The following is a 25,546-nucleotide window of genomic DNA, read 5'->3' on the forward strand; positions in this document are numbered from 1 at the left end:
ATTGTTTAATGCACTAGGTAGGATCTACATTTTAATAAAAGAAGATTCATCATACCGATACTGAGAAATTTTATACTTGAAAATTTTTGAAATTTAGATTTCATTCTTTTGAAATGAATTAATGATTATACATAATGTGGAATACTGAATACTTGATAATTATAGTAAAGTATAATTCAAAATACTGATTATATGCCATACGACTAAAAGTTCCAGTAGGTAAATACAATATTTTTTCTTTATTTATAATCAAATATTTATTTAAGTATATAGATACATAAAATTATATATTTACAATAGTATTCTATATTTACAATGAAATGCTTAATATTTAAAAAATAAATAAACACATAAATTATCAATTGTTAAATTAATTATACTACATAGGTAGGTATTATAAAAAGGCATTTAATTTGTAAAAAAAAATTAATGCAGTTTAAAATTTTTAAAAACGATCATCTACTGTGATCGAAACAATATAATGTAAATTTTAAATCCATTGTACTATGTATACCTATATTATTTAATATTAAAATTTTCTAATAATTTGGTATGTTTAAGTATTTTGAAATTACTTATTTATATACATAATACTTATTGGGAAGATTGTTAAAAATAAAGCTAAAAGTGTGGTAAACATACTTTTCCAGCAAATAATTCTGAAATGACTGTAATCCATAAAGCTAAAACAAACAATATATATGAAATTCCAACCTGATGAGAGTTTGGCAATTGATATGGCTGACCACCAATTTGGTCTATATGGAAGCCCATAGGAAATATTACAGCAGCGAAACAAAATAAAACCACTGAAAGAAATTGTTGATTATGTAATTTTTTTTAAGTAACAGGTGTAAGTTGCATTGTGTAAAACTTACTTGCAGTAAATCCAACCCAGCGTGCGTATGGAATAACATTTCTATCCCAATGGGAACTTGCTAAAAGTATTACAGTTGTAGTTATCAAAATACAACCAACAAATATGCAAACTAAAGCCATTAACCATTCAGGCTGTAAATCTGGTGTATAACACACTTGTGGTCTATTGTAAAGAGTCATACATGACCACATTAATCCCAGTCTTGTATCGCCTAAGTAAATAAAAATTTTACTAAAATAACAACAACATTTTTTATATTTCAAAATGAACAAAACGAACATTTTTTTTTTACTCGACTTGAGAATAACAATAAAAAACATTATATTTACCCCCAACATCGGTTATAATCCAATCAGGCATGGCAAGACTCACTATTGCAAACATATCAGCTGCCAAAAATAATGTACCAGAGATTAAAGTTAATTTATCCATTGCTATCGTCAGTTACAATGTTAAACTTGAAACATTATTGAAATATTTCCTTTTCTTCTTTTTCTTCTTATACAGTCTTTATTATTAATTTCTTTAAGAAATTCAGGAAAGACATTCTTGTTGTTACAATTTCAGATTAAAGGTGCTTACATACCTACCTATATTATTATCAAACTAAGGTCGAGTTCACAATAGACAAATATTTCTTAATAGTCGTCTGTCTGCGCTCAGCCCAACTCAGCCGCTCAGGGTGCAATCCCATGTGAGCAGAATACGTCGACCGAAAGCAGAAAATCATGAGTGCAAAAGAGATAGGTAGATATTGTTGTTCTTTTCACTCTCATAATTTTCTGCTTTCGGTCGACGTATTCTGCTCACATGGGATCGCACCCTTACACTGTGACATTAAGGGAGCGTTCAGACCATGATCCAAGTAACAAGGTCTCGCCAAAGTCGGGCTCAATTTTAACTCGGTTCGCGCACCATAAAAAAGCCGACCAATCATAGCGATTACCTGAAGCGACGACCATATTGAAGCGCTAAATTTTGAATCAAATACAGAAACAAATTTAAAGAACATAAAGAATAATAAATTAAAAGTAAAATAATTCTTTATTAAATATTAATATTTTTTATTAAATACTTATTATTAACTTGATACATAACATTCACATATATTTATTTATATATTTAAAAACATTACATTTATCTCTAATGCTGCAAGAACTGAAGGGACAATTTCTTTTCAATTTTCAGTGGATAAATGATGAGATAAATTTTGAGCCAGATTAACTAAGACAACCTTTTTTTATTTTTTGTATGTGTTTATATTTTCTCTCTTTAATAAAAAATTAAACTAAAAGAATTATGCAGTCACAAATATACAGTCACATATTATTATTATGCATATCACTTTTAACTTTCAATATATATACTGAGACGAAACTCCAGTAAGGACTAAACTGCTGCGTGGCACAGATTCACTTCGGTACAGAATTTAAATCATTAAAAGGTGATTAGTTGGCCACGTTTCTAGGTGAATCAGAGTATTTTCACTCTATTTTCACCTGGAAAACCTTAAAAATTTAGGGAATATTATAAATCTGAAAGAAACCTGGAAGAGCCAGTGAATGTTGCTTGGAATCTTGAAAATCAAATTACTATTTATTGCAATATTTATTATTATTATTAATAACTTTATATTTATTAATATTAATACTAATTAAAAATAATAATTATTATTAAAAATAAAATAACATTCATAATAATTTATTAATATTAATTACCATTTATTGTAATATTTATTATTATTATTATCAATAATTTTATACGTATTAATATTAATAATAACAATTAATAATATTTATTATTAAAAATAAAAATATATTAATAACAATAACAATCTTATTTTCTGGATTTGAAACACATTTAAAAATACGCGGCTAGACTTTCAATATGGTCGTCACTTCGTCCGCATTCTGATTGGTGCTTGGTTCCACGTTTTTTTTGCCTGCGCGTGGCGAGACCTTGTTACTTGGATCATGGTTCAGACCCCCGCATGCAAAACTTTTGCTTGCAGGCAGGTTGCCATAGTAGGGCAGAATCATTTTATCAAATGTTGAGAAATTTAATTATTTTAGGTATTTTATGTATATTATTATTGTCAAAAAATTCCAATTCTCAAAAATTAGAGCAAAGTTATAAAAACAATATGACAGGAATACATTCTGTTGCTTATGTCACAGTACCAACAATAGAAATTGCCAAGAAATTGGCTCAGTAAGTATATATGAAAATGAAAAACATATTTTTAATACCATATATTGAAAATAATAAAAATTTTAATATTATGATTTTTAGTGGAATAGTTAAAGGTAAATTGGCAGCCTGTGTAAACATAATACCTCAAATAACGTCTGTGTAAGTATCTTTATTAAAATTTTAATGATATTTTCACCCAGAATAGTGAACTTTTTTATTAATAAATTGTTATTTACAAGCATTACAATATTAATGTTAATTTTTCATATATAATTTCAGTTACGAGTGGAAGAATGAAATCAAAGAAGATGATGAATTGTTATTGGCAAGTAACATTATTTTTTTCAATTTTTCAAAGAAATATATTCCATCCAAGCAGGAAAAAAAACCGCATATTATTGTACTACCTATATATTATCTAAATTGAACAAAAATAAGACTGGAAGTTCAAAGTTTCTTTTTTTACAGATGATAAAAACAAGAACGGAAACTATCGATGCTCTTACCAAGTACGTAAAGTGAGTAAAAATATTATAGAATGATTAGAATTTAAGCGTATTTACAAGTTATTTATATATCAAATAACATTTGTCGATTGGTTATTTCCTTTAGAGAAAATCATCCGTATGAAGTGTGTGAAGTTATATCATTACCTGTAAGTAATAATTTTTAAAAACTAATTTAAATCTTTACTCTCTAAATCTGATTAAGTTAAAAGTCTTCCTTGTAAAAAAATAAGTGCTTACACACTTGATATTTTTTTGTTTAAATACTGCATGCATAACTTGTGTATACAGGTTGCCATGGTACCGTTCAAGAGTGAGAGAGATGAAAATAATTTCCCATTTCTCTCTCACTCTTGAACGCTACCATGGCAACCTGAATGCACCATAAGGGATGATATATAATATTATATAATAGGTCTTCTTTCTTTTAGATTCAGAATGGAAACAAGCAGTATTTGGACTGGATAAGTGAAATTGTACCGAAATCTTCAAAGTAAGGACAAACTAAATTAGAAGATTTTAATCTTAATCATCAAAATATTTTGCAGACTTTAAATTTATCTCTTTATTTCTCTATTATATAATTCATATATATATTTTTCACATTTGGTTCACAACCATGAAAACCATATTTCAAATAATTAGCAAATACAATAATCATGTTTACAAACATTAATTGTATCTTTTATGTTTATAATAAAAAATTTTAAAAAGAATAACTTATTTATACATGAAAGTTTTCGAACCGTACGGCTGGAGTCCCATGACAGCGTTTTGCGTTGCGTTTTGTAACTAGGCAATGAGTGCAAATATAGCAAACATATATTTTCATCTCTCTCACACTCATGGCCTAGTTACAAAACGCAACGCAATACGCTGCCATGGGACTCCACCCTAAGAATGGAAAGTTAGAAAAGGGCAAAGATATAATAATAATAGAGCTGACCGAACATTAAGCCGAGTTCATTATGCTAAGCATTGTAGTATGTATGGAACCTATTGTAGAATGAGCTTAAAAAAGGTAAAGAAGAAGAAGAAGAAGAAGAAATTTTTTGTGTGTATTTGTATACTATTGTGATGATATTACAAAATGGCTGCAGAAATTTATTCGACATAGATTAAATGTGCTTGGTGTACTTTGAAAATACGTTTAAATATATTTTCACATTTTTCATGGGTGAAACGCGGTAAGTTTTACAATAACGCATCCCATTAAGTATGTAGAAATTTAAATTATGAGTTGGGTGTTTCGTCCTCATGATGTTTTGAAAAAATATATTTTACAAGCCGGGCTTTTATATATGACATTATGTTTCATTTTTTCTTCTATTGAGGAATTTAAACTTTTTGTTATCGTCTTGTATTCTTGATTAATTGTATATAATGTTGTGTTTTTAAACTTTTTGTAATATCGTTTTTATTTGAACAGAAAGATATATTGAAAACACATTTTGTTCTATATGACGCATACCATTTGGAAACGAAATCGATTTAACTCAATATCAAACCTTTTGTGCTTTGTTAATCCTGTACTTTTGTTAATATTCATCTCTCTCAAAGCAAAACGAATAACTTCTTTTTAACATTATCTTTATAATTTTAATGTTATAATTTAATAATTTACATATAATGTTTATCCAATATATTTATATAAAAATTTACTGAATTTTCTAGAGAAATTATTCCTCATCACATTTTAAATAATATAGTATCAATGATTAATAGTAAAAAAAAAAAAAAGAAGAAAATATCTTGATTTATATCATTATTGTAATTTCTTAGTGTTGTAAGATTCGGTAAGATTGAATTTTTAGTTTTTTCGATGAAATTTTCCTATCGGAAAATAACTTTTTCTGTTACTCTGGTGTATATATATGTGTTGTAAAGTTAAATTCTTAACTTTGCTTCAAGCGAACGTAAGTTTTGTTTTTGTGACACTAGTGTTTCCAGAGACTGACATTATTAAAATAACTACATTCAATTAATTGGTAAGTAGCTGGAGAAATGTGGTTTATTTCCAGCGATCTTTTTAAGAGACAACTTGTATCGTGTTTCATTTCCTTCACACACACTCATTCTCTCTTTAAAATAAAAAGATAGAAATATTGATAATTGCGAAATATCAGTTGCAATTCGAGTTGCCAAATACATAATATAGCATTCTCATAAAGCTCTCTTTATGAGCTTTATGTATATTATAGAGATGTTGCAAGTTTATTACTATTGTAATGAAACATCAAGTTTTTAGTACGTTGTTCTAAAATGCTGGTTAGTGATTTTGTTCAATGTCTGTGGTTAGAAATATTCTCAAATAGGTAGTAAAATTTACAGTGATGTAAATTTAAAAAAAAATTATACAAATTTTGTCTATTTTTTGTTTATTGAAATGATGATGGTAAGTAAGTAGAAAAAATTGTGGTTAACTCCGTTATCAGCGTTAACATTTTTTTTGTAAAACAGTCCCGAATCAAATAATTATATTTTCTTTTTCTAAAAATTTACGTGGATTATATTTTTTGCAGATAAGATTGTATTGATACTGAAAAATTTGAGGATTCACAATGCAGAACTTTGATGATCTTGACATTGAGGGGAGAAATCCAAGCCACCAGTCTGAAGAGGAAAGAGAAAAGGTAAAACAATAATAAAACAAGTTTACTTATTTTTTTAATACCTAATATAATATTTTTCAAGTATTAGCTTCATTTAAAAGTTAAAGTTGAAATAATTTTTTCTTTGAAACGATCCTTACCAAAAGTGCAAAAGAAAATAAGAATTAAAATCTCTTATCTTTTCAGAGATTAGAATTAATAATAAGATAATAAAAAAGATGTTTATTTAATAATAGCATAGAAATATTTTTAATGTATCTCTAAGAGAAATATAGTTTACTAATTTGACTAATGATAACCAAAACTAAGACAAGAATGAAACTAAAATTTGTCTAATTGAACAGTCTTTAATTTTTGCTTTCTTAAAATATTTCTCTTACCTTTTCCTAGAATTAAAAAAATAGTTTATCGTGTCTTTTTATTCATAAAAGTACAACTATAAAACCATGTTAAAAAATTAAATTTTTTTCCATATGTAAAAATGAATTTAATTTTTTTAAAAAACCTTTACATCTTATATTTTTAATTAAAAAATTTTATGTGAAATTGTTTGATCAAATATCATCTTAAAATGTACAATTTTAATAATAATAATTACTATTAACTGAAACATATATAGAAATATTACAATCATTAAGCGAATTATTGACATAAATATAATAAACATTTAGTATTTATAATTTATCGACATGTATAAAATTTTACATTTATAAAGTAATAAATTCAACTATTGCTTCTAATTCCTATGGAGTAATTAATTTTCTGATATGCATCACTTTTACTTACTATTTACAGGTGAAATTGATACGTCTAAATGAAATATCTTTGCTTACTTTTCAGCAATTTTTTTTCGTTTCAAATAATTGTCAGTAATTTATTGTATAATCATTAATTATATAAAAAACATTTCAACAAAATTTATTCTTGACTTAATTTCAAGAAACAATTTTACAACTTTTTTGTCAATTTTTAATAATATATAATATGAAGAAAAAAAACGGGTCAGTGTAATTTTCTAAAGAAGTGATTTATTGAATATTATTTTGATCTAGTGAATAAGTGAAATAAAAATTTACGGATGATTCAACAAATAATTTCACCACTTTGCAGTAAGTTTGTTTGAAAATAATGACTACCACAGTTGGCATTATTTTCTACTTGAGAAACATGGGTGTTGGAGTTTAAGTTGTTGAATGTTGTGTGTGCTTCAAACGACAAATGAGAATATTCATTCACGTATTCTTTTCTCTAATTTTCCATGTAAGAAAAAAATTATAAATTGAATAGTTGATTTGTAAAAGTGAATGTAGAAACTAAAAGTGACTCCACATTTCATTTATAGTGAATGTTTTTATTTATCACTTTTCTTTTCTTATATCCTTAATAATAATATGTATCAGCAGAGCATCATAGACCATATATACACTTGAAATAAAATGAGCTGATTAATTTAAAATATATTATACATATAGGAAAAATGTTTTGAAATAATGTTAAATTGTTATTTATTTATTTTTTTCTAAAGGAGGAACATGATCGCAAGCGATTGATGAGAACGAGCGTGACTGCCGAGGATGGAACTTTAAGACCAGTATATTCCGAAACTGATGATGGTGACATTTGGTGTCATATTTGTAATGTAGCTCTCTTTGGAGCTCACAAGTTACTCAGTCACAATATCTGCAATCGTCATAAAATTAAATTAGACGAATGGCCATATCCCGTATTGTTGTGGTCAAAAAAATCGGACACATTGAATAAATGTGTAATTAAACCTAACCCAGGATCTTTAGCACCAGGAGAGCCACTTCCTCCAGGAATGGAAGATCAGATTGTAAGGAACACGAGCATACAAGTCAGCCTGGACCGTCATCGTAGTTCACCTCTTGTTGGTTTAGAATATCTACTCGAATTGGTAGATAACGATAGTTGTGAGCCAAGTTACACATGTGTTTTGTGTGATAAGCGAGGAGATCCACGAACAGTAATGGCACATATCACCAGTTACAATCATCGTATGGCTTATTTGAACAGGCATTTCCCTACGATTTCACGGGCAATTATGGAGTTGCCCCGCACGCCGAACTACAAACGCGGAGCAAATGAGATTTTGGTGTTGGTTGCAAAGAAAATTGAAGAGCAATTGGGTAGACTGCAACCTCAGTTGGTGGACAAGGGTCAATTTGAAAAGAACAAGATGCAGTTTATTAAAAAAGTCTATCAGGACTATCACTTTAGGTAAGTTTAAAGTGTAATTCAAAGCAAATTATATTTTTTTCAACTTTTTATATTTCAATTATATAATTCATTTTTTGGAATATATATAGCAGTAATATTTCACTTTTGTATTTATCGTTGGTCGTGTTTCCTACGTGTGTGTGCAGGGAAACGCCCGAGTTTACGTTAATGGAAATTTACGATGTGCGATGGGTGACGAATTTTGAAGAAAAGATGGCAGAAGTTTTGAAAGAGACAAAAAAAGGTGAGTATTATTATTATTACAGAATCTGAAATATTTATTTTGATTATTTTTTTCCTTTTTATAATGGTGTCTGCAATATATACATATATATTTTTTGTTTCTTCCCGAAGAAGATCCACAACTTGAAGATAATAATAAGGTTCTAGAAGAGGTGGAAAAGTTGGAAGAGTTGGAGAAGGAAAAAGGGAAAGAATTGGAGAGGGAGAGAGAAAAGGAAATAAGAGGAGGAGGGGGAGAGAAGGAAAAGGAAAAAATAAAACTTAAGGAAAGAGGAGGAGGAGGAGAGAAGGAAAAAGAAAAAAGAAGAAGTGATGGCTACAGAGATGGAAAAGAGAGAGAATTGAAAAAAAGAGAATCCAGGTCTGACTACAATAAGGAGAGCAAGTAAGTATATAGTGATCATAAAAAAGAAATTTTTTTATCTATATTAATTTCAACAAGATATTTTTCAGCGAAAACAATTTATATTTAACAATTCAAGATTAAAATTGAAATGAAAAAAAAAAAATTTCCATAAAAAAACAAAATTTCACCATGAATTTTACCTTTAATTCAAATTTATAATCTTTTTTAATATGTTTCTCATTTAATTAATTATTTTAATCAAGTTTATAATTATTTGATGAATCTAAACTTTTGGAAATGATGATTGTTTTGTAGGAATTACAAAATTCGAATATTGACCAAGGACAAGATCAACAAAAAAGTAGAGAAATCACCGCTCAAAGAGAAATTGTTGTCGAGCAAGCCAGATGATTTAAGATCTCTATCATCGTTGTCGAGTATTTCCAGTAGTCCATCACCAGTTCGCTCAAGATCTCGTGAACGTTCGCGTAGTCGCGGTAGGTCAAATGCCTTTGATAAAGGTTACAGCAAATCACGGCGCGTTAATCGTCCACGATCACGTGGTCGTTCACGTTCACGTTCAGTTGAATTAGTTCGGGAGCGCGATAAATGGGACAAATACAAAGAGCAGATCAGGCGAGCCGAGGAAACACTGGAGAGAGCATTGAAGTTTCATGAAAAAAATCCCGAGAAACATCCCGCTTATCCAGACGAGTGGAAGAAATTTTGGAATCGTCGATACAAGGAACTGCAATCGGAAGGTAAAGATCCAAGTAAACACGACTTTAAGCCCGAATGGATTGAATTTTGGAATAAGCGAATGCGCGAGCTGCATAACGAACAAGTGAATCAACGTAAGGAAGAAATACGTAAAAGACTCGAACTTCCTGAGGAGAAACCGACGACGGCGACGACTACGACGACTACGACGACAGAAAAACAACATACTGCAACAACAAGCACATCGAGGAAAAATAAGGAAAGATCACCGAGTCCCAAGCGTCGACATCAAGAGAGTGATGACGAAGTTGAATACGTAGGGACAATGAAGATTAGGCCTGATTTTCATGATCGTTATGATATTGTCAGGGAGAGAGAAAGAGATCGAGAGCGTGAACGTGAACGTGAGAGGGAAAGAGAGAGAGAACGTGAGAGGGATCGCGAGAAGGATCGCGAGAGAGAAAGAGAGCGCGTGAGGGATAGAGAATTGGAGAGGGACCGAGAAAGAGATTACTATGTTTCTTATTCCAGAGGCCGAGGGTATAGACCACCTGCTATTCCACCGTATTATGGACCTCCTAGAATCGCGACAACCAGACCGAGATATCATTCATCCCCTTATCCACCAGCTGAAAAATCACCTAGTCCCGTTAAGGAAGAGATTCTCAGTGAAGATCTCGAAATTGTTGGATTACTTCGTCTGCTCACTGCTCTTGAGGGACAGTTGGGCTCATTAGGTCCCAAAATTGTTTCTCTTTTATCGAAAGCATTAGCGGCAGAGAAAGTGAAACCAAATTCTGCAGAGGAATTGCTCTACGATGAAGAAGTCAGCGTCATGTTTGAAACTGTAAAAGAAAAATTGAAGGGTCAACTTTTTGCAGGAATGATTGAAAAAATGGCGATTGCTCCGACTAAAACGGCGATTCAAAATATCGCTCAACTTTTACATAAGGCAGCCGAAAACAAAAAGAAACTCGAGGAGGAAAAGAGAAAGCAAAAGGAGCTTTTGGAACTCTCTAAATCCATGAATATCTTTAACAGATCCTATCCCCGGCTCACAGATATGAAAACAACAACTCTCAAGTCGGAACCCGTCAGCGTTCCTGGCGTCGGCGCTATTGATAAAATTGCCATCGCGCAACAAATTGCCGCAGCATTAGTTGCTCAAGGTAGATCGAACGTCTCACAAGAAGAACTCGAGACATTAATCAATGCTGTTGTTGGAATGGCGGAAGCTTCGAAACAAAGTAATAAGCCCGTAACTACCGCTGACTTTGTGAAAGGCTTGACAACTACCGACTCAGCCTCTCCTGCACAAGATTCCCCTCCACCTCCGCCTCGAGCTCCTAGTCCTGCACCACCGATTGCCGTTAAAAAAATTGCCGTTGAAAAATCTGTCGAGTCTCAAGCCAAAAAAATGGAGAGTTTGTCAGATGAAGATCTTAAAGCTCTATTACAGAACTTTAAGGAATTGGGAACTGAGGAACAACACGGTCTTATAAGTTTTCTAAAAAAGTTGGAAGCCACCGATCTTGCTCGTGTCGAGAAGCTTCGTGCTTATGTCAATCTGGGAGCACCACCTTCATCCTCGTCGACAAAATCCAAAGAGAAAAGTCTCACTCCTGAAATTGAGACTAATGTCAAAGGCCGCAGAAGCATTTCACCTTTCTCGACTCGAAAGGGCAATCAAAATCCACCCGACGATGAGAACAAGTGGAAGCCAAAATTGGACATGTTTGCTGCTGACGAGGAAACAACAAAGAATCATGACGATAAGAGGAAACTCGAATTTTCAGACGATGATGATGATGATTATACCTTTGAAGATATCTACAAAGCAGCTGATAAAAATGTCAATGAAAATCAGAAGGCAAAATGTTCAAGATCACGATCAAATTCACCGAGGTCTTGGTCAAATCAGAGATCGATATCAAGGTCCAGATCTAGATCACCAGTTAAAATTAAAGAACCCCCCAAGACCAGTGATCCAAATGCGATTTTGAATGAGACAAAACGATTAATTGCAAATATTATGGGTGATTTGCCCAATAAATATTCTTCGCATATGACGTCAAACAATGAAGGACAATCATCACCAAACCCTGGGAAAAATAATTCTGATGACGGAGGTCCGTATAGCCATAATTATGGACGTAATTTGACTCAAGTAAATTCTATCGGCTGCGGCGGCGGCGGCGGCACCGGTTCATCTTTAAATCCACCAAGTAATTATCCACCAATGAATCAATTTTCAAATTATCCAGCACAATCCACAATGTTTAATTCAAATCAAGGCTACATGAACAATGGATACAGTAATTATAATCAAGGCTTTCCTCCAAATCCAAACCAATTTGGTGTTGGTGGAGGTGGTGGTCCCCCGAATCAGTATTCACAACAGTCTTCTTATGGTCAAAATCAATTTTCTGGACCACCTGGAATTGGTCCACCTGGATATCCTCCTCAACAATTCAATAATTATCCTCAACAGCAGCGATTTTATTAATTTTTTCAGTAATTTTAATAAAGTAAGCAGGGGCTGTGAAAACTTGGCTGGAGAATTTCGCAAATCAATTAACATAAATAGTTTCACTTACGTGATGAGTATTTCGTTTGGAATAATCAATTTTCTTTGGTTTATAAATATTAATTTCGCAATTTAAGAAATTTCTTTTCTTATGTATAACATTGAAACAATTCATATTCAACAAACGCTCAATTATGTAACCGCAAATTATTTCTATTATCCGCTATAATTTTTTTATATTGTTAATATATGCATTTTTTCAATTAGTTAAATTGTCAGTTTTTATTATATTTAAAATTAAAACCGATCGTAAGAGAAACAATAAGTACAACAGAAGGAAATGCTACAATAAATTTAGTACTAATTTTGGATTTGTTAAAAATAATACCCCAGCATGTATTCCAAGAAAAATGTTTCCATTAAAATTTCAAATTTTCCAACATGTTAATTTTGATTTTATTTGGATAAAAGTTTACATGAAAATTGTGCATCGTTATTTTTTGTGATAATCATATAATCTGAATTATTGTCATTTTCATTTATTTCTAACAGCATTATTTGTGAAATTTTCTATTACCAAGTGAAAAAATCAACTTTTTTTCTCTCGAATTAAAAGAAAATTATTAAAATATTTTGTTTTATAAAATTAGTTACAAATGAGGTGGTTTTTTCTTTTTTTAACTTTTTGTCAACTGTGCTGATACTTCAAATCTACAGAAATGTATAAGAATTATTACGAAAATAAAAATAATTAAACCAATAAAAAAAAAATACAAGATGACAAATTTTTACACTAATTTTAAGAAAGAATTTTTCACAGTTTCATTCACGATAAAGTTTGTATGAAAAAATTTGGTCACTTTACAAGCGACTTTGATTGTATGTAAGTATTTTTTTCTTTTCTTTTTTTTTATATTACGAAAATTACCTTAATTGTATAAATATTCGCTTCTTGTGAGTCAAAATATTGTATCTTTCAAATTATAAGAATTATTTAAAATTTGTATCTAAACATTCTATTTTTACATAATTATTACGGTTTTAGATTCAGAATGTAATTAGATTTGTTTAGTGTGTATAAATAAATAAAACAATAAGTAAATAAGTAATGAGAATTGAGACTTTTGGCAATGTATACTAAAACTATTTGTTATTAATTCTATACATATTTTTTGGGCTAAAATTAAAAATGCTTTATTTCACATCATTATCTTTGATAAAATGGAACAAATTTTAAACAAATAAAATTTACATTCTTATAGAAAAAACTTAATTTTCTTTGTTGGATTACTCTTCTATTTTATTTGTTTAAAATCTTTTAAAAATAAAATTTCGATAAAAAATGTAGTAGCCTATATCTATATATATATATATGTATAAGTTGAAAGTGCAAGTACTGTGAACTTTTTTTTATTAAATTATAATTATAAGATGAAATAATAATTATTATTGTAAATTTTAAAGAATTTTCAACAATATTTCGACTTATTTTTATTGTATTCGTGATAAATGATTATTATACATTATCAAAGAACACTATTAAAAATTGTACTTTTTTAATTTTTCAAGAATACAATTTCTATTCAAGTCTATTATTTTCAATTCAAGTTTTTTTTTCATGAATATTATAAATTAATGATTAGAAGGATTTAGTTAATTTTCATTATCGCAGTTAAAAACTTGATTGAAATATTTTATTGATAAAAATTTTTAATTTTCTTTAATATGTATTATACATAACATTTTTTGTAAATGTGATTATTAAAAAATACACAAAATTTTTTAAAATAGACTATTAATTTATTGATTTGTTTTTGCTAAGTTGATCTTTTGAATCCTTAATTTTTGAATGAAAGAAATGAAAATATTGAAGGACTATTAAAAATAATAGTCTTTATGGAAAATAAAAATTTCTTACTTTATTATAAATTTTTTTTTGCAATTGTCAGGTGTTCATTTTTGTGATTTAATTATTAATTGAAAATTTGGATAAATGTTATAAATAAATTTAAAGAATTAAATTTTTTCTCGGGAAAGTAAAAGAAAAAATAACTCAATACAATGTCATTTAAAGTTTATTTCAACAATTACGTTCAATGGTTGACACCAAATATATTTTAAAATAAGCTTGTTGACTAGAAAGCAGTTAACATTTCAGTCTAAATAATCATACATCATTCGCCGCCGCATTCGTGTCTGAAAGTTTTATCAAAATATCACAAATAAGAAAAAGAAGAAGAAGAAGAAGAAGAAGAAGAAAGGAACAAACTACAATTAGTCTAACTGAAAAAATTCAAGTCTATTCTTATTTACAAAAGAGTTTCATTTTTTAGTGAAAGTAGATGGGCGAAGTACTGTGCTAACTATTTAGGTACTAATCCTCTAGTCTTTGGATAAATTTGAGCTGACATTTGTTGATAAACTGGTGTCGGAATTTGTTGCATTTTTCCAACACTTTTAGGCCGAATCCTTGTTGCCGATTGTAATCGAGTTTTTGATCTTAATTTAACATTCGATGCATCAACATCTATATCACCTTCATCTCGCAAAGCTTCTTCCAAAACAGCCTGAATAGTTGGAGCAATAGCTGGTCCCTGATACTCTAGAGTGGTTCTTGCAGGCATGTCAAGTTCCAAATTCAAAATGTTTTCTCCTGCATAACGATGACCTTTACCCATTGCAAGAGCAAGTTTCGCATGCTCAGTAATAGGACGTCTACCTCCAGGAATTGAAATCGGTCGCTTAATCAATTCGACACTCGATGGCTCAATGGTTTCCTTTAAAATCCAACAATCCTCGTCTTCGTCAAATTGAACTCTTGACAAAATTTTGTGTTTCTCTTCCACTGGAATGAAATTATCAATAATGAGATACTTGAGTTTCAATTCCTTCATTAATTCGTGTTGTGTTTGCTCAAGATCTCGTCTATCTCTATTATATTCATTTGTCACATCGTCAAGATCCTGTTTAAGACCTTGTAATTTAGCGAAGCATTTCCTTAGTTTTCTCGACTTGACATCGACCTCCTGTTGAAGAGTCGTATATGTTTCCTTGACACCCATAGTCGTCACTTCCTCGTCGTCGAGCTTTTGTTGCATTTCCACCTCTCGCTTCTTTCGCTCGGCAATTTCAACAGCGCGTTGCTCTAAAGCTCTTTGCTGTTCATTTGTATGATCAATAATATTCTTCCCACCACAGAGCATTTTACTCTCGAGATCTCCAATTCTTTGTACCAAATTCTCCGTCTCTTGCTTTTCTGCTTTTAATTGTTCTGAAATTTGCTTTTTGTCTGCTTCTGAAATTTTATTATCATCCCTACTGTTGTCCTCTGTTTCTGACTCGGACTCTAAATCATCCTCTTTCCTCTTTTTTGGTAGCTTCTTCTTTTTCTTTTTACTTTGGACGGCGGCGGCGGCGGCGGTTCCCTTTTGAGCAAGCTTTTCCTTCAGACGACTAATCTCTTCTTGATATTGTCTTAATAGAGCGTCCTTGGCATCCTCATTTATTCGCGGCTTATTCTTGATATTCTTTGCTCGATTTGCATAGCGTAAAGTTGTCAATGTTTCATCGTAGTTGTAACTCGCGGGTCCAATGTTGGCCACCATAATTGTTTTTGAGTTACCACCTAGGGAATCTTGAAGTAGTCGAGTTAACTTTGAGTCCCTGTAGGGCACGTGCGTTGTTTTTCCATCGACAAGAGCAGAAATCACGTTACCCAAAGCAGATAAACTCAAGTTAATTTTGCTTGCTTCCTTCAGTCTCTCACCTGATGATCCAGTTTTACTTTGCCTTTCGCTTCCAGCCAAATCAACAAGATTTAAACGACCCACACGAATCCCACCATTGTCAGCTAAAGAACCCATTTCTATCGTGATGATGAAAATTGCGTGAGATCGAGAACTATGTTCATTCATATTTGTTGCACCGATTGTTCTGTTTTGATTGCCAGTATTCATTAAATGTTGAATTTCCGCAGCACTCTTACAAACTGCTGACGAGAGATCTTTAACAAATATACCAGTGTCGGGTCTTTCCTTTAATTCGAATCGCAAACTCTGATCAACATGCAATAAATCACGAATTTCTTCCTGATAAATCTCCAAATAACTTGCTCTTACGAGGTATTGCATATTTTCCGATCTGCTAATATGACTGAAAATATGTTCGAAAGAACGAGGAATTATACCACGTTTCTTTGCCTCAATTTTTGAACCCTCCATTGTGTAGGTTTTGCCAGTTCCAGTCTGACCATAGGCAAAAATTGTCCCATTAAAACCGTCAAGAACTGATGATACCAATGGCCTCACTGTTTCCTCGTAAAGGTCCTGCTGACTTGACTGACCATCGTACACGGCGTCGAATGTGAAAACCTTGATATTGTCACGTGATGAAGGATCTTCTCGAGGATTACGTATTTCCACAACTCCACGAGACGGTACAACATCGACAACACGAGAAAAACCACGAGCACTCTCCTTCTCGTCCATTGGACGACAACGAACAACAACTTGAACGCATTGGGTGCCTCCATCGGAAGATATTAGAGATCTTGATGTTCTTTTCTTTGAGATTTTCAGCTGATTATCGCTTTTATCGCTTTTTTCCATTGTTACCAATAATGACGACACGTTTTCTTCCTAAATAGAGAAAACAATATATTTATGAATAAATATAACTCTTTCCAGTACACGTTATAAATGGTAGGTATATAATTCATACTAAAAAAAAAATAAAAGTTTTATTTACCTGCTACTTTAATATTACAAGGTTATTTAGCTTTTAAAACAATTAATAACCAACAATTTAAATTTTGCTAATGTCATCGGTGGACGATTCCATTAGAATTGACACTTTGTATTTTATATGAAAAAGTAAGACACGTGAATTTATGGTTCTACTTTTTTTTAAATATAAACAATTATTGATTTTTTCATGCAGTCTAAATATTGATGACCAATATTATCAATAAATTTCTATATTACTTGTTATTTTCTCAAAAATAAAAATTTTATCAATATATTTTAATTTCGTAAATTATTAGGTACATTACACCATTGAACATTTGAGAGAGATATTGGTGAAAAAATATGAAAACAGATGACATATACGAATAAAAAGCCGGCTAAATTATTTGGAAAAAATTAGAAATTTCAATTTCATATACAGAGAATATTTTAATAAACATAAAAGATTCTTTGGAAAGTTATCATTTGAAAATTTAATCTTTTATCGTGGAAAAGGTGTTACGGAACAATAAAAAGAAGGTTGAATATTTGCCGTGCCTGGTGGTGGTGGTGGTGGTGGTTACCCTCCTCCGCAAGGTATTGGTATTGATCCATTGTTTGGCTTCAGAGAAATGTCTTGGCGTTGTATAATAAATTTATTATTTAATATTTTACTATTTTTTCTTCCTCTGCAACAGAGAAAGTGAAATCGTTACAGCTGTATCCCTCAGCAATTATCTCCAACTTTATAATGAATAAATTGATCACAAAAATACAACAGGCTTGTTGTTGGCGAAAATACAGACACATCACATCACCGCATTTTTTTGACAAGTATAAAAAAAACATTTGCCTGCATCGAGTATGCGCACTGAAGTTGAAACCAGTTGAAAACATCGTCATGCACATTATGCAATAAAGGAAACTATTGCTTAGTTCCGGTCATGACCGGTAAAACACAATTTTCAAATTGATTATAAAACGTTTGGATGTAAATGTTTCGTTTTACATTATTAATTATATTTTTCCATAATACAATAAATTCATGGTACAATTTTTCTATAAAAATAAATTCAATTTAATTTCAAGAGATGAATCCACATATACCAAAACGAATTGCACATAATGACTATTACGTCGAATTCACAACCTCAGAATCTATATACGAATTTATTTTTATCGAATTTTAAATGTAAGGAAATTTTATTTTCTGGAATTAACATTTTACCGAAAATGAATATGAGAGAATAATTTATGATCGAATCGACATGTGCTGTAATTATAAATTATCATAATTTCTGTTTGTCTGAATTTTAACATAACCTAATGGAACCGAAATGTAATATAGAGTAAAGGCATTTTCATAGAATTAGTTTTAAGGATAATAATTATATACACGAATAATAAAGAAATCTATTTTCAAATATAAATAATAACTGTTGAAACGAATTTTTTTTTCCAGATTTATAATCTGACATAATTTCTATTTGCACAAAAATATATTAAAATTAACAGAATTTAGAATGGTCGATTTTTCATTGAGCCGAAAGTTGAAATAGTCGAAATTAAATTAAACCGAATTTTATTTTAAAATTGACCAATCAAAATTCTGTTAATTATATTTTTGTGCAAATAGAAATTATGTCAGATTATAAATCTGGAAAAACAAATTCGTTTCAACAGTTATTATTTACATTTGAAAATAGATTTCTTTATTATTCGTGTATATAATTATTAGGCCGCAGTCCCATGGCAGCGTTTTGCGTTGCGTTTTAATGAGAGAGAATGCAGCAAACGTATATTTGCGTCTTTTTCTCTCCCATTACAACGCAACGCAAAACGCTGTCATGGGATTCCACCCTTATCCTCAAAACTAAAGGCCAACGCAGAATAGATCTGTAACCGGAACCGCAATCGTAACCGTAAGCATAAGAATGAGTTAGAGAAGGATAAACAATATACCTATCCTTCTTTAACTCATTCTTACGGTTACGCTTTCGATTGCGGTTCCGGTTACAGATCTATTCTGCGTTGGCCTTTAAGGCCTAAGCACAACTGGTTCGGTTTCGGGATATGTAAAGGTACACTCTCACCTCTACTGCCTGCTTGCCTGCGCAGGCAGGCGCCGTAAGAGTGAGAGAGAAAAAACATTTAAATTGAATTTTCTGACTCTCTTACTCTAATGTGTTACCATGTCAACCTGCAGGCAGGCAGTAGGAGCTGTGCTAGCGCCTTTAGATTTACATATATTTTGAGGTTAGGAAGCCCATATCCCGAAACCGTCTCCCGAAACCGAACCAGTTGTGCTTAGGCCTTAATTCTATAAAAATGCCTTTAAGGCCAACGCACAACTGCTTCGCGAACGTCGTTCGCGAATGTAAAGCATGAGTTAGAAAAGGACACAAATATATCTCTGTCCTTCCATCTTCCATCTTCCTTAAGGTGCTTCTATACCTCCGGTGGATTGGTCAAGCAATCGGCTCGATGAATTTTCACGGTCGGAAAATGTACTTTCATGGCGGGTATTTTTGAATAAGTAAATGTTGAAAAGGTTTTTACTTGAAAATTTATTTAAAAAAATGATTTTATCATAGAAATTCTTTTGAAAGTAATGTTAAAAAACATGTTTTATTTTAAAAGTTATCAAATTTTAATTCAAAATGTTTTAATTTTCCAAAGAAGTGTAAAAAGCCTAATGCTTTTGAAATGCTAGTACAGACGGTACAGACTGTTTGTTATGAATGTACATAACCTAGCGTAGTGTTATCGTGCTTGTGATATTATTATATTCTAAATTTAATGATTTAATTATATTAAATAATAATGAACAGACAACACAACGCTAGGTTATGTACATTCATAACAAACAGTCTGCACCGTCTGTACTAGCATTTCAAAAACATTAGGCTTTTTACACTTCTTTGGAAAATTAAAACATTTTGAATTAAAATTTGATAACTTTTAAAATAAAACATGTTTTTTTAACATTACTTTCAAAAGAATTTCTACCTATGATAAAATCATTTTTTAAAATAAATTTTCAAGTAAAAACCATTTCAACATTTACTTATTCAAAAATACCCGCCATGAAAGTACATTTTCCGACCGTGAAAATTCATCAAGCCGATTGCTTGACCAATCCACCGGAGGTATAGAAGCACCTTTACAAACTTTAATCAGACAAACAGAAATTATGATAATTTATAATTACAGCACATGTCGATTCGATCATAAATTATTCTCTCATATTCATTTTCGGTAAAATGTTAATTCCAGAAAATAAAATTTCCTTAGGCTGCGGTTACACCTCTGCAGGCTGCCTGCCTGCGCAGGCAGGAGCAACGAGAGTAAGGGAGAAGTTTGAAATCAGTGACTCTCTTACTCTTGTACGTTACCATGACAACCTGCAGGCAGGCAGGCTGCCTGCAGAGGTGTAACCGCAGCCTTACATTTAAAATTCGATAAAAATAAATTATTCTGAGGTTGTGAATTCGACGTAATAGTCATTATGTGCAATTCATTTTGGTATATGTATATGGATTCATCTCAATTTCAAAGGGTTGCATACATTTGTATCAGAATGAAAAGAGCAGAATGACTATTATGTCGAATTCACAAACGTAGAATCTGTAACTTTACGAATTTGTTTTTATCGAATACAAAATTTAAGAAAATTATTTTCACGAATTAACATTGACATAATTTTTATTTTCACTAAACAATAATTGATAGAATTTTAAAATAGGTCGATTTCTTATTTAGTCGAAAGTTTAAAAATCCGAAATTTAATTAAACCTAATTTTATTTTGTCGAATGGTGGTTCAATATAATGTGAATATTAACGAAATTTATTATAGCCGAATTTATAACTAACCTAAATGTAACTGAACCGAAAAGTAATATTACATATTCTTTATTCTATAGAAATTAAAAGTGTTCGAATTATCATTTAATCGAATATTTATTATATAGAATTAATTTTAATCGATATTTCGAAATCTCGAAATGCAAATTAATCTAAACTAATTTTTAAGGAAAATACAACTAAGCGAATTTCTAATTATCCGAAAACTAATTTGGTAGAAAATTTTTGTGGGTGAATTTAATTTGAGCCAAAAAGCAAGTAGCCGAAACGTCATCTATTATAATCTTAAAATGGCGAAAAAGCTATTTGTAAGCATGGTTAAATAGTCGAAACGCCATCTATTCGAATTGTCCAGTAGACGATTCGTAATTTAGCCGAATGGAAAAAACGTCGAATGGACAAAACGTCGAATTTTGAAAACATCGAATTGTCAATTCATCGAATTCTCAAAACATTGAATTGTCAATACGTCGAATGTTTAAAACGTCGAATGATAAAAACGTCGAATGCAAAAAACATCGAATCGTCAAAAGTTCGACAAAATTTGTTTGATCTAAGTAAACATTAACTTAAAACAAAGAAATCTTTACTTTTTGGCTCAAATTAAATTCACCCACAAAAATTTTCTACCAAATTAGTTTTCGGATAATTAGAAATTCGCTTAGTTGTATTTTCCTTAAAAATTAGTTTAGATTAATTTGCATTTCGAGATTTCGAAATATCGATTAAAATTAATTCTATATAATAAATATTCGATTAAATGATAATTCGAACACTTTTAATTTCTATAGTTTAAAGAATATGTAATATTACTTTTCGGTTCAGTTACATTTAGGTTAGTTATAAATTCGGCTATAATAAATTTCGTTAATATTCACATTATATTGAACCACCATTCGACAAAATAAAATTAGGTTTAATTAAATTTCGGATTTTTAAACTTTCGACTAAATAAGAAATCGACCTATTTTAAAATTCTATCAATTATTGTTTAGTGAAAATAAAAATTATGTCAATGTTAATTCGTGAAAATAATTTTCTTAAATTTTGTATTCGATAAAAACAAATTCGTAAAGTTACAGATTCTACGTTTGTGAATTCGACATAATAGTCATTCTGCTCTTTTCATTCTGATACAAATGTATGCAACCCATTTCAAATGGTAAATTCTTGTACCTTCCTAACCCTGCTTGGAAATATAAGCATGTTGAAACAATAGGGTTTAAGGAAAGTTTAAGCATCACACTATACCATTATTATTATTATTATTATTAAAAAAAAAATTGAACAATTTCCGTTCATAAAATTCTTATCGGAAAATAAATGAACGATGATTTTCTCATTTGTTATTAATCACTGTAGGATTAATACAATCATTACATTATTTTAAAGAAAAAATTTTTTTTATAAAATGAAAATTTGTTTTATTTCTTTCTAAAACAAAATTGATTAATACTGTCAGATCAAAATTTTTTTTTATTAAATTACGATAATTGAAATATATTAATTTTTTTAAAACTTTCAGAAATACCCAGCGGGCACACTTCTCTTTTTGATAACTTCAAGTTATCGCGTTTTGAGTATAGATGTTAACATTTTAATGCCTTTTAGTTATCGTGTGCCCCTTGGGTAGAGAAGACAAGGTTTTTTATTTTAAATAATTAAACAAATGGTGAATATTAATCAACTTTTTGAAAAAATATTTTTGCAATAAATTTTATACATTTTTATTATAGCTTGATTTAAAAATTATGTACTTGTGATTCCGCGCAATTTAAAATATAATTCGTGGTCCTTCTTTGTACGCATATAAAATGTATTCCGTGGATCTCTGGGAGATAGATAAGAACACTAAAAGAAAGAAAGAAATATTAATAAATTTTTCAAATAAATCAATTGAAAGAAATTATAAAAGTAATATTATTAGAAAAAAACTTGAAAATAACAATACTTGCCCCAACATTATTTCTTAATGCAATAGCATTAGGCATTAGCTCATTCAAGTGTTTTTCTCGATCTCCATGATCAGGATGAGTGGATAATATTGGAGGTATGTCTTTTTCAATTTTTAATTCAGTTAACATTCTCATTATACCCCAAAATACCACTGCTTCCCGGACATCAAAACATGCCTGTTTAAAAATAAATTACTATTATTATTGTCATCTTTTAATATAATTATGTTTTAGAATACAACTTTTCTTGTTAAATTTTAATAAAAATCTAATTTATACGAAAACAATTTTTATTAAAAAGTTGTTTACTTTGGCTGCAAGTATTAATCCAACATCATCAGCTTCAGATTCTAAAGCTCTACTATATGGCAAATGGTGAAAAATATTAATCACCGATGCACCCAAAATTTGAAAAATTGCCGCTACGGCATCTGGAAAAATTGCCCATAAAAGAACAATGGGTAAAGCCAAAAGCATATCTAAAATTACTCCTCTTGATACTTGTTCCATCTAGAAAAAAAAAAACAAATTTAGAAACTGAAAAATAAAAATCATTATTATTTTAAGTATAGTGAAAACTTTTATATTACCGAGTGGTTTAATAATTCGTGAGCCATTTCGTGAGCTAGAATAATCGCAAGCTGATCGTCATTTTCCACCAAATGAAGAGCTCCCAAAAATACAAAAATATGTCCTCCCTAAAAAGCATATATATTAACAAATATTAAACGATAAAAATAAAATTAGAGCAAAATAAAAATTTATTTTATTTCAATAATCTATTTGATTATCATTTATTTTCAGCCAACAGAAAATAGAAAAAAACAATCCTTTGGGAGCATTTATAATTGCCTTTTTTAAATGAAGTAAAAATTTTATTTTCCACGTTAATTCCTGCAGGAATCAATGCGACCAACACTCAACTTGCTGTACAAGTTTAATTTATTTATTAAAAAAGAATATGCTCAGCAAATAGTCCTTTACCGGAAGAACGTACGCATTTTTTAATGCACCATCAACTACTGTAAGACTCCATTGTTTATCTTTTACAGATTGCAAATCCATATTTGCATTTAATAATCGTTTAGTGATCCTGGTAAGCCTCATATAAACTGGATGATTCTCTGGTACAATATGTCCCTTATTCTCTTCTAAATGCTTAAAAAAAAATTAATCATTTATCACCTTAAAATTAATTTTTTAAATATTTTAAATATTAATAATATATAAAATAATAAACTGTACGTACTATTTGTAGAGTTAATTTTGCAAATAATTCTTGTTGTTCTTTGGTGAATATGATAAATCTTGGTCGCTTTGTTATTGGATCAATTTGTAAGTGAGTTACATAATAAAGAAATAGTGCAAATAAAAAAAAGCCAAGGAAACCTGTAATGAAAAATTTGTAATTTTTTAATAATTATTAAAAGAAAAAACAGAATATTTAATTGCAATAGACAAAAAAAATTATTTATTCCAAACATAATGTTTTAGTACCAAAAAAGGCATTTTTCCGACTTTTCAACCAATTTATATAAACTTTTTGTTCTTCTGGTGTTTTCTTCTTCCACCATTTTTTAAATGCTCTTCCAAATACAAATGCTCCAATTTGAACTAGTGGCCGAATTATAATTGCCACAATCGGTGGTATTCTACGAGGTTCAGATGTATGGAATTCATGCCGTTGAAAAATTTCAATTTGACTATAATGCTTCAAAGGAATTCGTTTCAATTGGACTGTTGTTGAATATTGTCTCGTGAAATATTGTTTCGACACAATAAGAAATGAATTTCTTCTTTTATTGATCAAGTTGTTATTGACGGAAGAAATTATTCTCAAAGTATTCAACATATTGAAATCACAAAATATTTTTAGTACCATTAAAATATCGATAATTTTTGTTCAGGCTGGGCAGATAAAATTTACATGTGATTACATTAATCAATTGTGGAAATTAAAAACTTGATCAGGTGTTTCATCTTTCAAATCTTAATGTGCAAAATGTCAATCGGATAAAATCTTACAACATGTATCGATTCTGCAAAATAATTTTTTCTTTTAATAAAAAAAAGTATAATTAAACATTTTACAAGATTGCTATATATAAATTTCTTAAAATAATACATGTTCAACATGTCAGTAATATTTAATTTATTTTTATTAAATTTCATTAATCATTTATAATTAACATTATTATATAGAAGGTATTGTGATTGTCTGATAAAAGACAAGTGGAAATATAACATTGAAACTTGAAAAAATGCAAGTATAAATAAAAATAATAAAAGAAATTAAATAATGAAACAAAATAATAACCTATAAAACTTGGAGGTATATTAAATTTTCATAATTAAACAGGTATCTTCCAAATGGTTAACACACAATGAATAGACTGTTGGAATATAAAATTATTGTTTGAATTTTTTGTTTCATCTGATTAAATTCTTATTAAAAACAAACTACCAGAACAGCTGTAGTATGCTTCTCACAAATGTTTTGTAATGTTATGACATTAAGGTGCTTACACATCTTTAGAACATCAATTATAAGATTAAGTCCACAATATTGTTAATATTTCTTAAGGTGCTTCTATACCTCCGGTGGATTGTACGGAAGCGCCTATGCGCCACGAGGCAAAGAGAGGAAACCTGTTTCTGCTAATGTCGTTTTAGCTTGTGAAACATAGGAACACGTTCGATGGTTCGCTGGTTCGGTGGTTCGATGATGTGATTGTTA

General features: G+C 30.1%; 5 protein-coding genes across 6 annotated transcripts; 2 read left to right on the top strand and 3 right to left on the bottom strand.

Moving 5' to 3' along the window:
- Positions 1 to 568: 568 nt before the first annotated feature.
- LOC122501792 (uncharacterized protein C16orf52 homolog A) lies at positions 569 to 1,482 on the bottom strand. The gene is made up of 3 exons (XM_043611541.1): positions 1,210 to 1,482; positions 879 to 1,091; positions 569 to 809 (listed from the first exon to the last, which is right to left on the bottom strand). Exons 1-3 carry the CDS (start codon positions 1,310 to 1,312, stop codon positions 622 to 624), a joined length of 504 nt encoding a protein of 167 aa, XP_043467476.1. The 5' UTR covers positions 1,313 to 1,482; the 3' UTR covers positions 569 to 621.
- Positions 1,483 to 2,849: 1,367 nt separating this feature from the next.
- LOC122501765 (protein CutA homolog) lies at positions 2,850 to 4,295 on the top strand. Its single transcript, XM_043611488.1, has 6 exons — positions 2,850 to 3,091; positions 3,173 to 3,232; positions 3,353 to 3,398; positions 3,542 to 3,591; positions 3,686 to 3,728; positions 4,011 to 4,295. Exons 1-6 carry the CDS (start codon positions 2,871 to 2,873, stop codon positions 4,074 to 4,076), a joined length of 486 nt encoding a protein of 161 aa, XP_043467423.1. The 5' UTR covers positions 2,850 to 2,870; the 3' UTR covers positions 4,077 to 4,295.
- Positions 4,296 to 4,601: 306 nt separating this feature from the next.
- LOC122501764 (uncharacterized protein CG7065-like) lies at positions 4,602 to 12,707 on the top strand. Of its 2 annotated transcripts, none has more exons than XM_043611486.1 (6): positions 4,602 to 4,766; positions 6,102 to 6,212; positions 7,717 to 8,429; positions 8,576 to 8,673; positions 8,784 to 9,057; positions 9,334 to 12,707. In XM_043611486.1, the coding sequence occupies exons 2-6, from the start codon at positions 6,141 to 6,143 to the stop codon at positions 12,242 to 12,244; spliced, it is 4,068 nt and encodes a 1,355-aa protein (XP_043467421.1). In that variant the 5' UTR covers positions 4,602 to 4,766; positions 6,102 to 6,140; the 3' UTR covers positions 12,245 to 12,707. The 2 variants fall into 2 exon arrangements, with proteins under 2 accessions (XP_043467421.1, XP_043467422.1); XM_043611487.1 differs by having other exon boundaries at positions 8,787 to 9,057.
- A 1,615-nt stretch (positions 12,708 to 14,322) lies between these two features.
- LOC122501769 (kinesin-like protein KIF3B) lies at positions 14,323 to 18,083 on the bottom strand. Its single transcript, XM_043611494.1, has 2 exons — positions 17,548 to 18,083; positions 14,323 to 16,902 (listed from the first exon to the last, which is right to left on the bottom strand). Exons 1-2 carry the CDS (start codon positions 17,602 to 17,604, stop codon positions 14,629 to 14,631), a joined length of 2,331 nt encoding a protein of 776 aa, XP_043467429.1. The 5' UTR covers positions 17,605 to 18,083; the 3' UTR covers positions 14,323 to 14,628.
- Positions 18,084 to 22,531: 4,448 nt separating this feature from the next.
- LOC122501798 (metalloendopeptidase OMA1, mitochondrial-like) lies at positions 22,532 to 25,339 on the bottom strand. Its single transcript, XM_043611546.1, has 8 exons — positions 25,274 to 25,339; positions 24,307 to 24,520; positions 24,059 to 24,198; positions 23,794 to 23,967; positions 23,400 to 23,507; positions 23,119 to 23,319; positions 22,810 to 22,986; positions 22,532 to 22,705 (listed from the first exon to the last, which is right to left on the bottom strand). The coding sequence occupies exons 1-8, from the start codon at positions 25,337 to 25,339 to the stop codon at positions 22,604 to 22,606; spliced, it is 1,182 nt and encodes a 393-aa protein (XP_043467481.1). The 3' UTR covers positions 22,532 to 22,603.
- Positions 25,340 to 25,546: the final 207 nt, after the last annotated feature.

The sequence above is a fragment of the Leptopilina heterotoma genome, unplaced genomic scaffold (assembly GCF_015476425.1).
Source record: "Leptopilina heterotoma isolate Lh14 unplaced genomic scaffold, ASM1547642v1 Lhet_214, whole genome shotgun sequence".
Lineage (NCBI taxonomy): Eukaryota > Metazoa > Arthropoda > Insecta > Hymenoptera > Figitidae > Leptopilina > Leptopilina heterotoma.

Excerpts from the sequence above, each read along its gene's own strand:
- LOC122501792 (XM_043611541.1), bottom strand. The coding sequence starts at position 1,312 with ATGGATAAATTAACTTTAATCTCTGGTACATTATTTTTGGCAGCTGAT. Across the intron at positions 1,092-1,209 it reads GATTATAACCGATGTTGGGG|GCGATACAAGACTGGGATTA; the intron begins GTAAATATAATG and ends TTATTTACTTAG. Across the intron at positions 810-878 it reads CTGGGTTGGATTTACTGCAA|TGGTTTTATTTTGTTTCGCT; the intron begins GTAAGTTTTACA and ends AATTTCTTTCAG.
- LOC122501765 (XM_043611488.1), top strand. The coding sequence starts at position 2,871 with ATGCAAAACTTTTGCTTGCAGGCAGGTTGCCATAGTAGGGCAGAATCA. Across the intron at positions 3,092-3,172 it reads ATTGCCAAGAAATTGGCTCA|TGGAATAGTTAAAGGTAAAT; the intron begins GTAAGTATATAT and ends TATGATTTTTAG. Across the intron at positions 3,729-4,010 it reads GTGAAGTTATATCATTACCT|ATTCAGAATGGAAACAAGCA; the intron begins GTAAGTAATAAT and ends TCTTTCTTTTAG.
- LOC122501764 (XM_043611486.1), top strand. The coding sequence starts at position 6,141 with ATGCAGAACTTTGATGATCTTGACATTGAGGGGAGAAATCCAAGCCAC. Across the intron at positions 8,430-8,575 it reads TATCAGGACTATCACTTTAG|GGAAACGCCCGAGTTTACGT; the intron begins GTAAGTTTAAAG and ends GTGTGTGTGCAG. Across the intron at positions 9,058-9,333 it reads GACTACAATAAGGAGAGCAA|GAATTACAAAATTCGAATAT; the intron begins GTAAGTATATAG and ends ATTGTTTTGTAG.
- LOC122501769 (XM_043611494.1), bottom strand. The coding sequence starts at position 17,604 with ATGGATCAATACCAATACCTTGCGGAGGAGGGTAACCACCACCACCAC. Across the intron at positions 16,903-17,547 it reads ACCACCACCACCACCACCAG|GAAGAAAACGTGTCGTCATT; the intron begins GCACGGCAAATA and ends TTCTCTATTTAG.
- LOC122501798 (XM_043611546.1), bottom strand. The coding sequence starts at position 25,339 with ATGTGTAAGCACCTTAATGTCATAACATTACAAAACATTTGTGAGAAG. Across the intron at positions 24,199-24,306 it reads TCGGAAAAATGCCTTTTTTG|GTTTCCTTGGCTTTTTTTTA; the intron begins GTACTAAAACAT and ends TTTTCATTACAG. Across the intron at positions 23,968-24,058 it reads CAAAATTAACTCTACAAATA|CATTTAGAAGAGAATAAGGG; the intron begins GTACGTACAGTT and ends TTTTTTTTTAAG.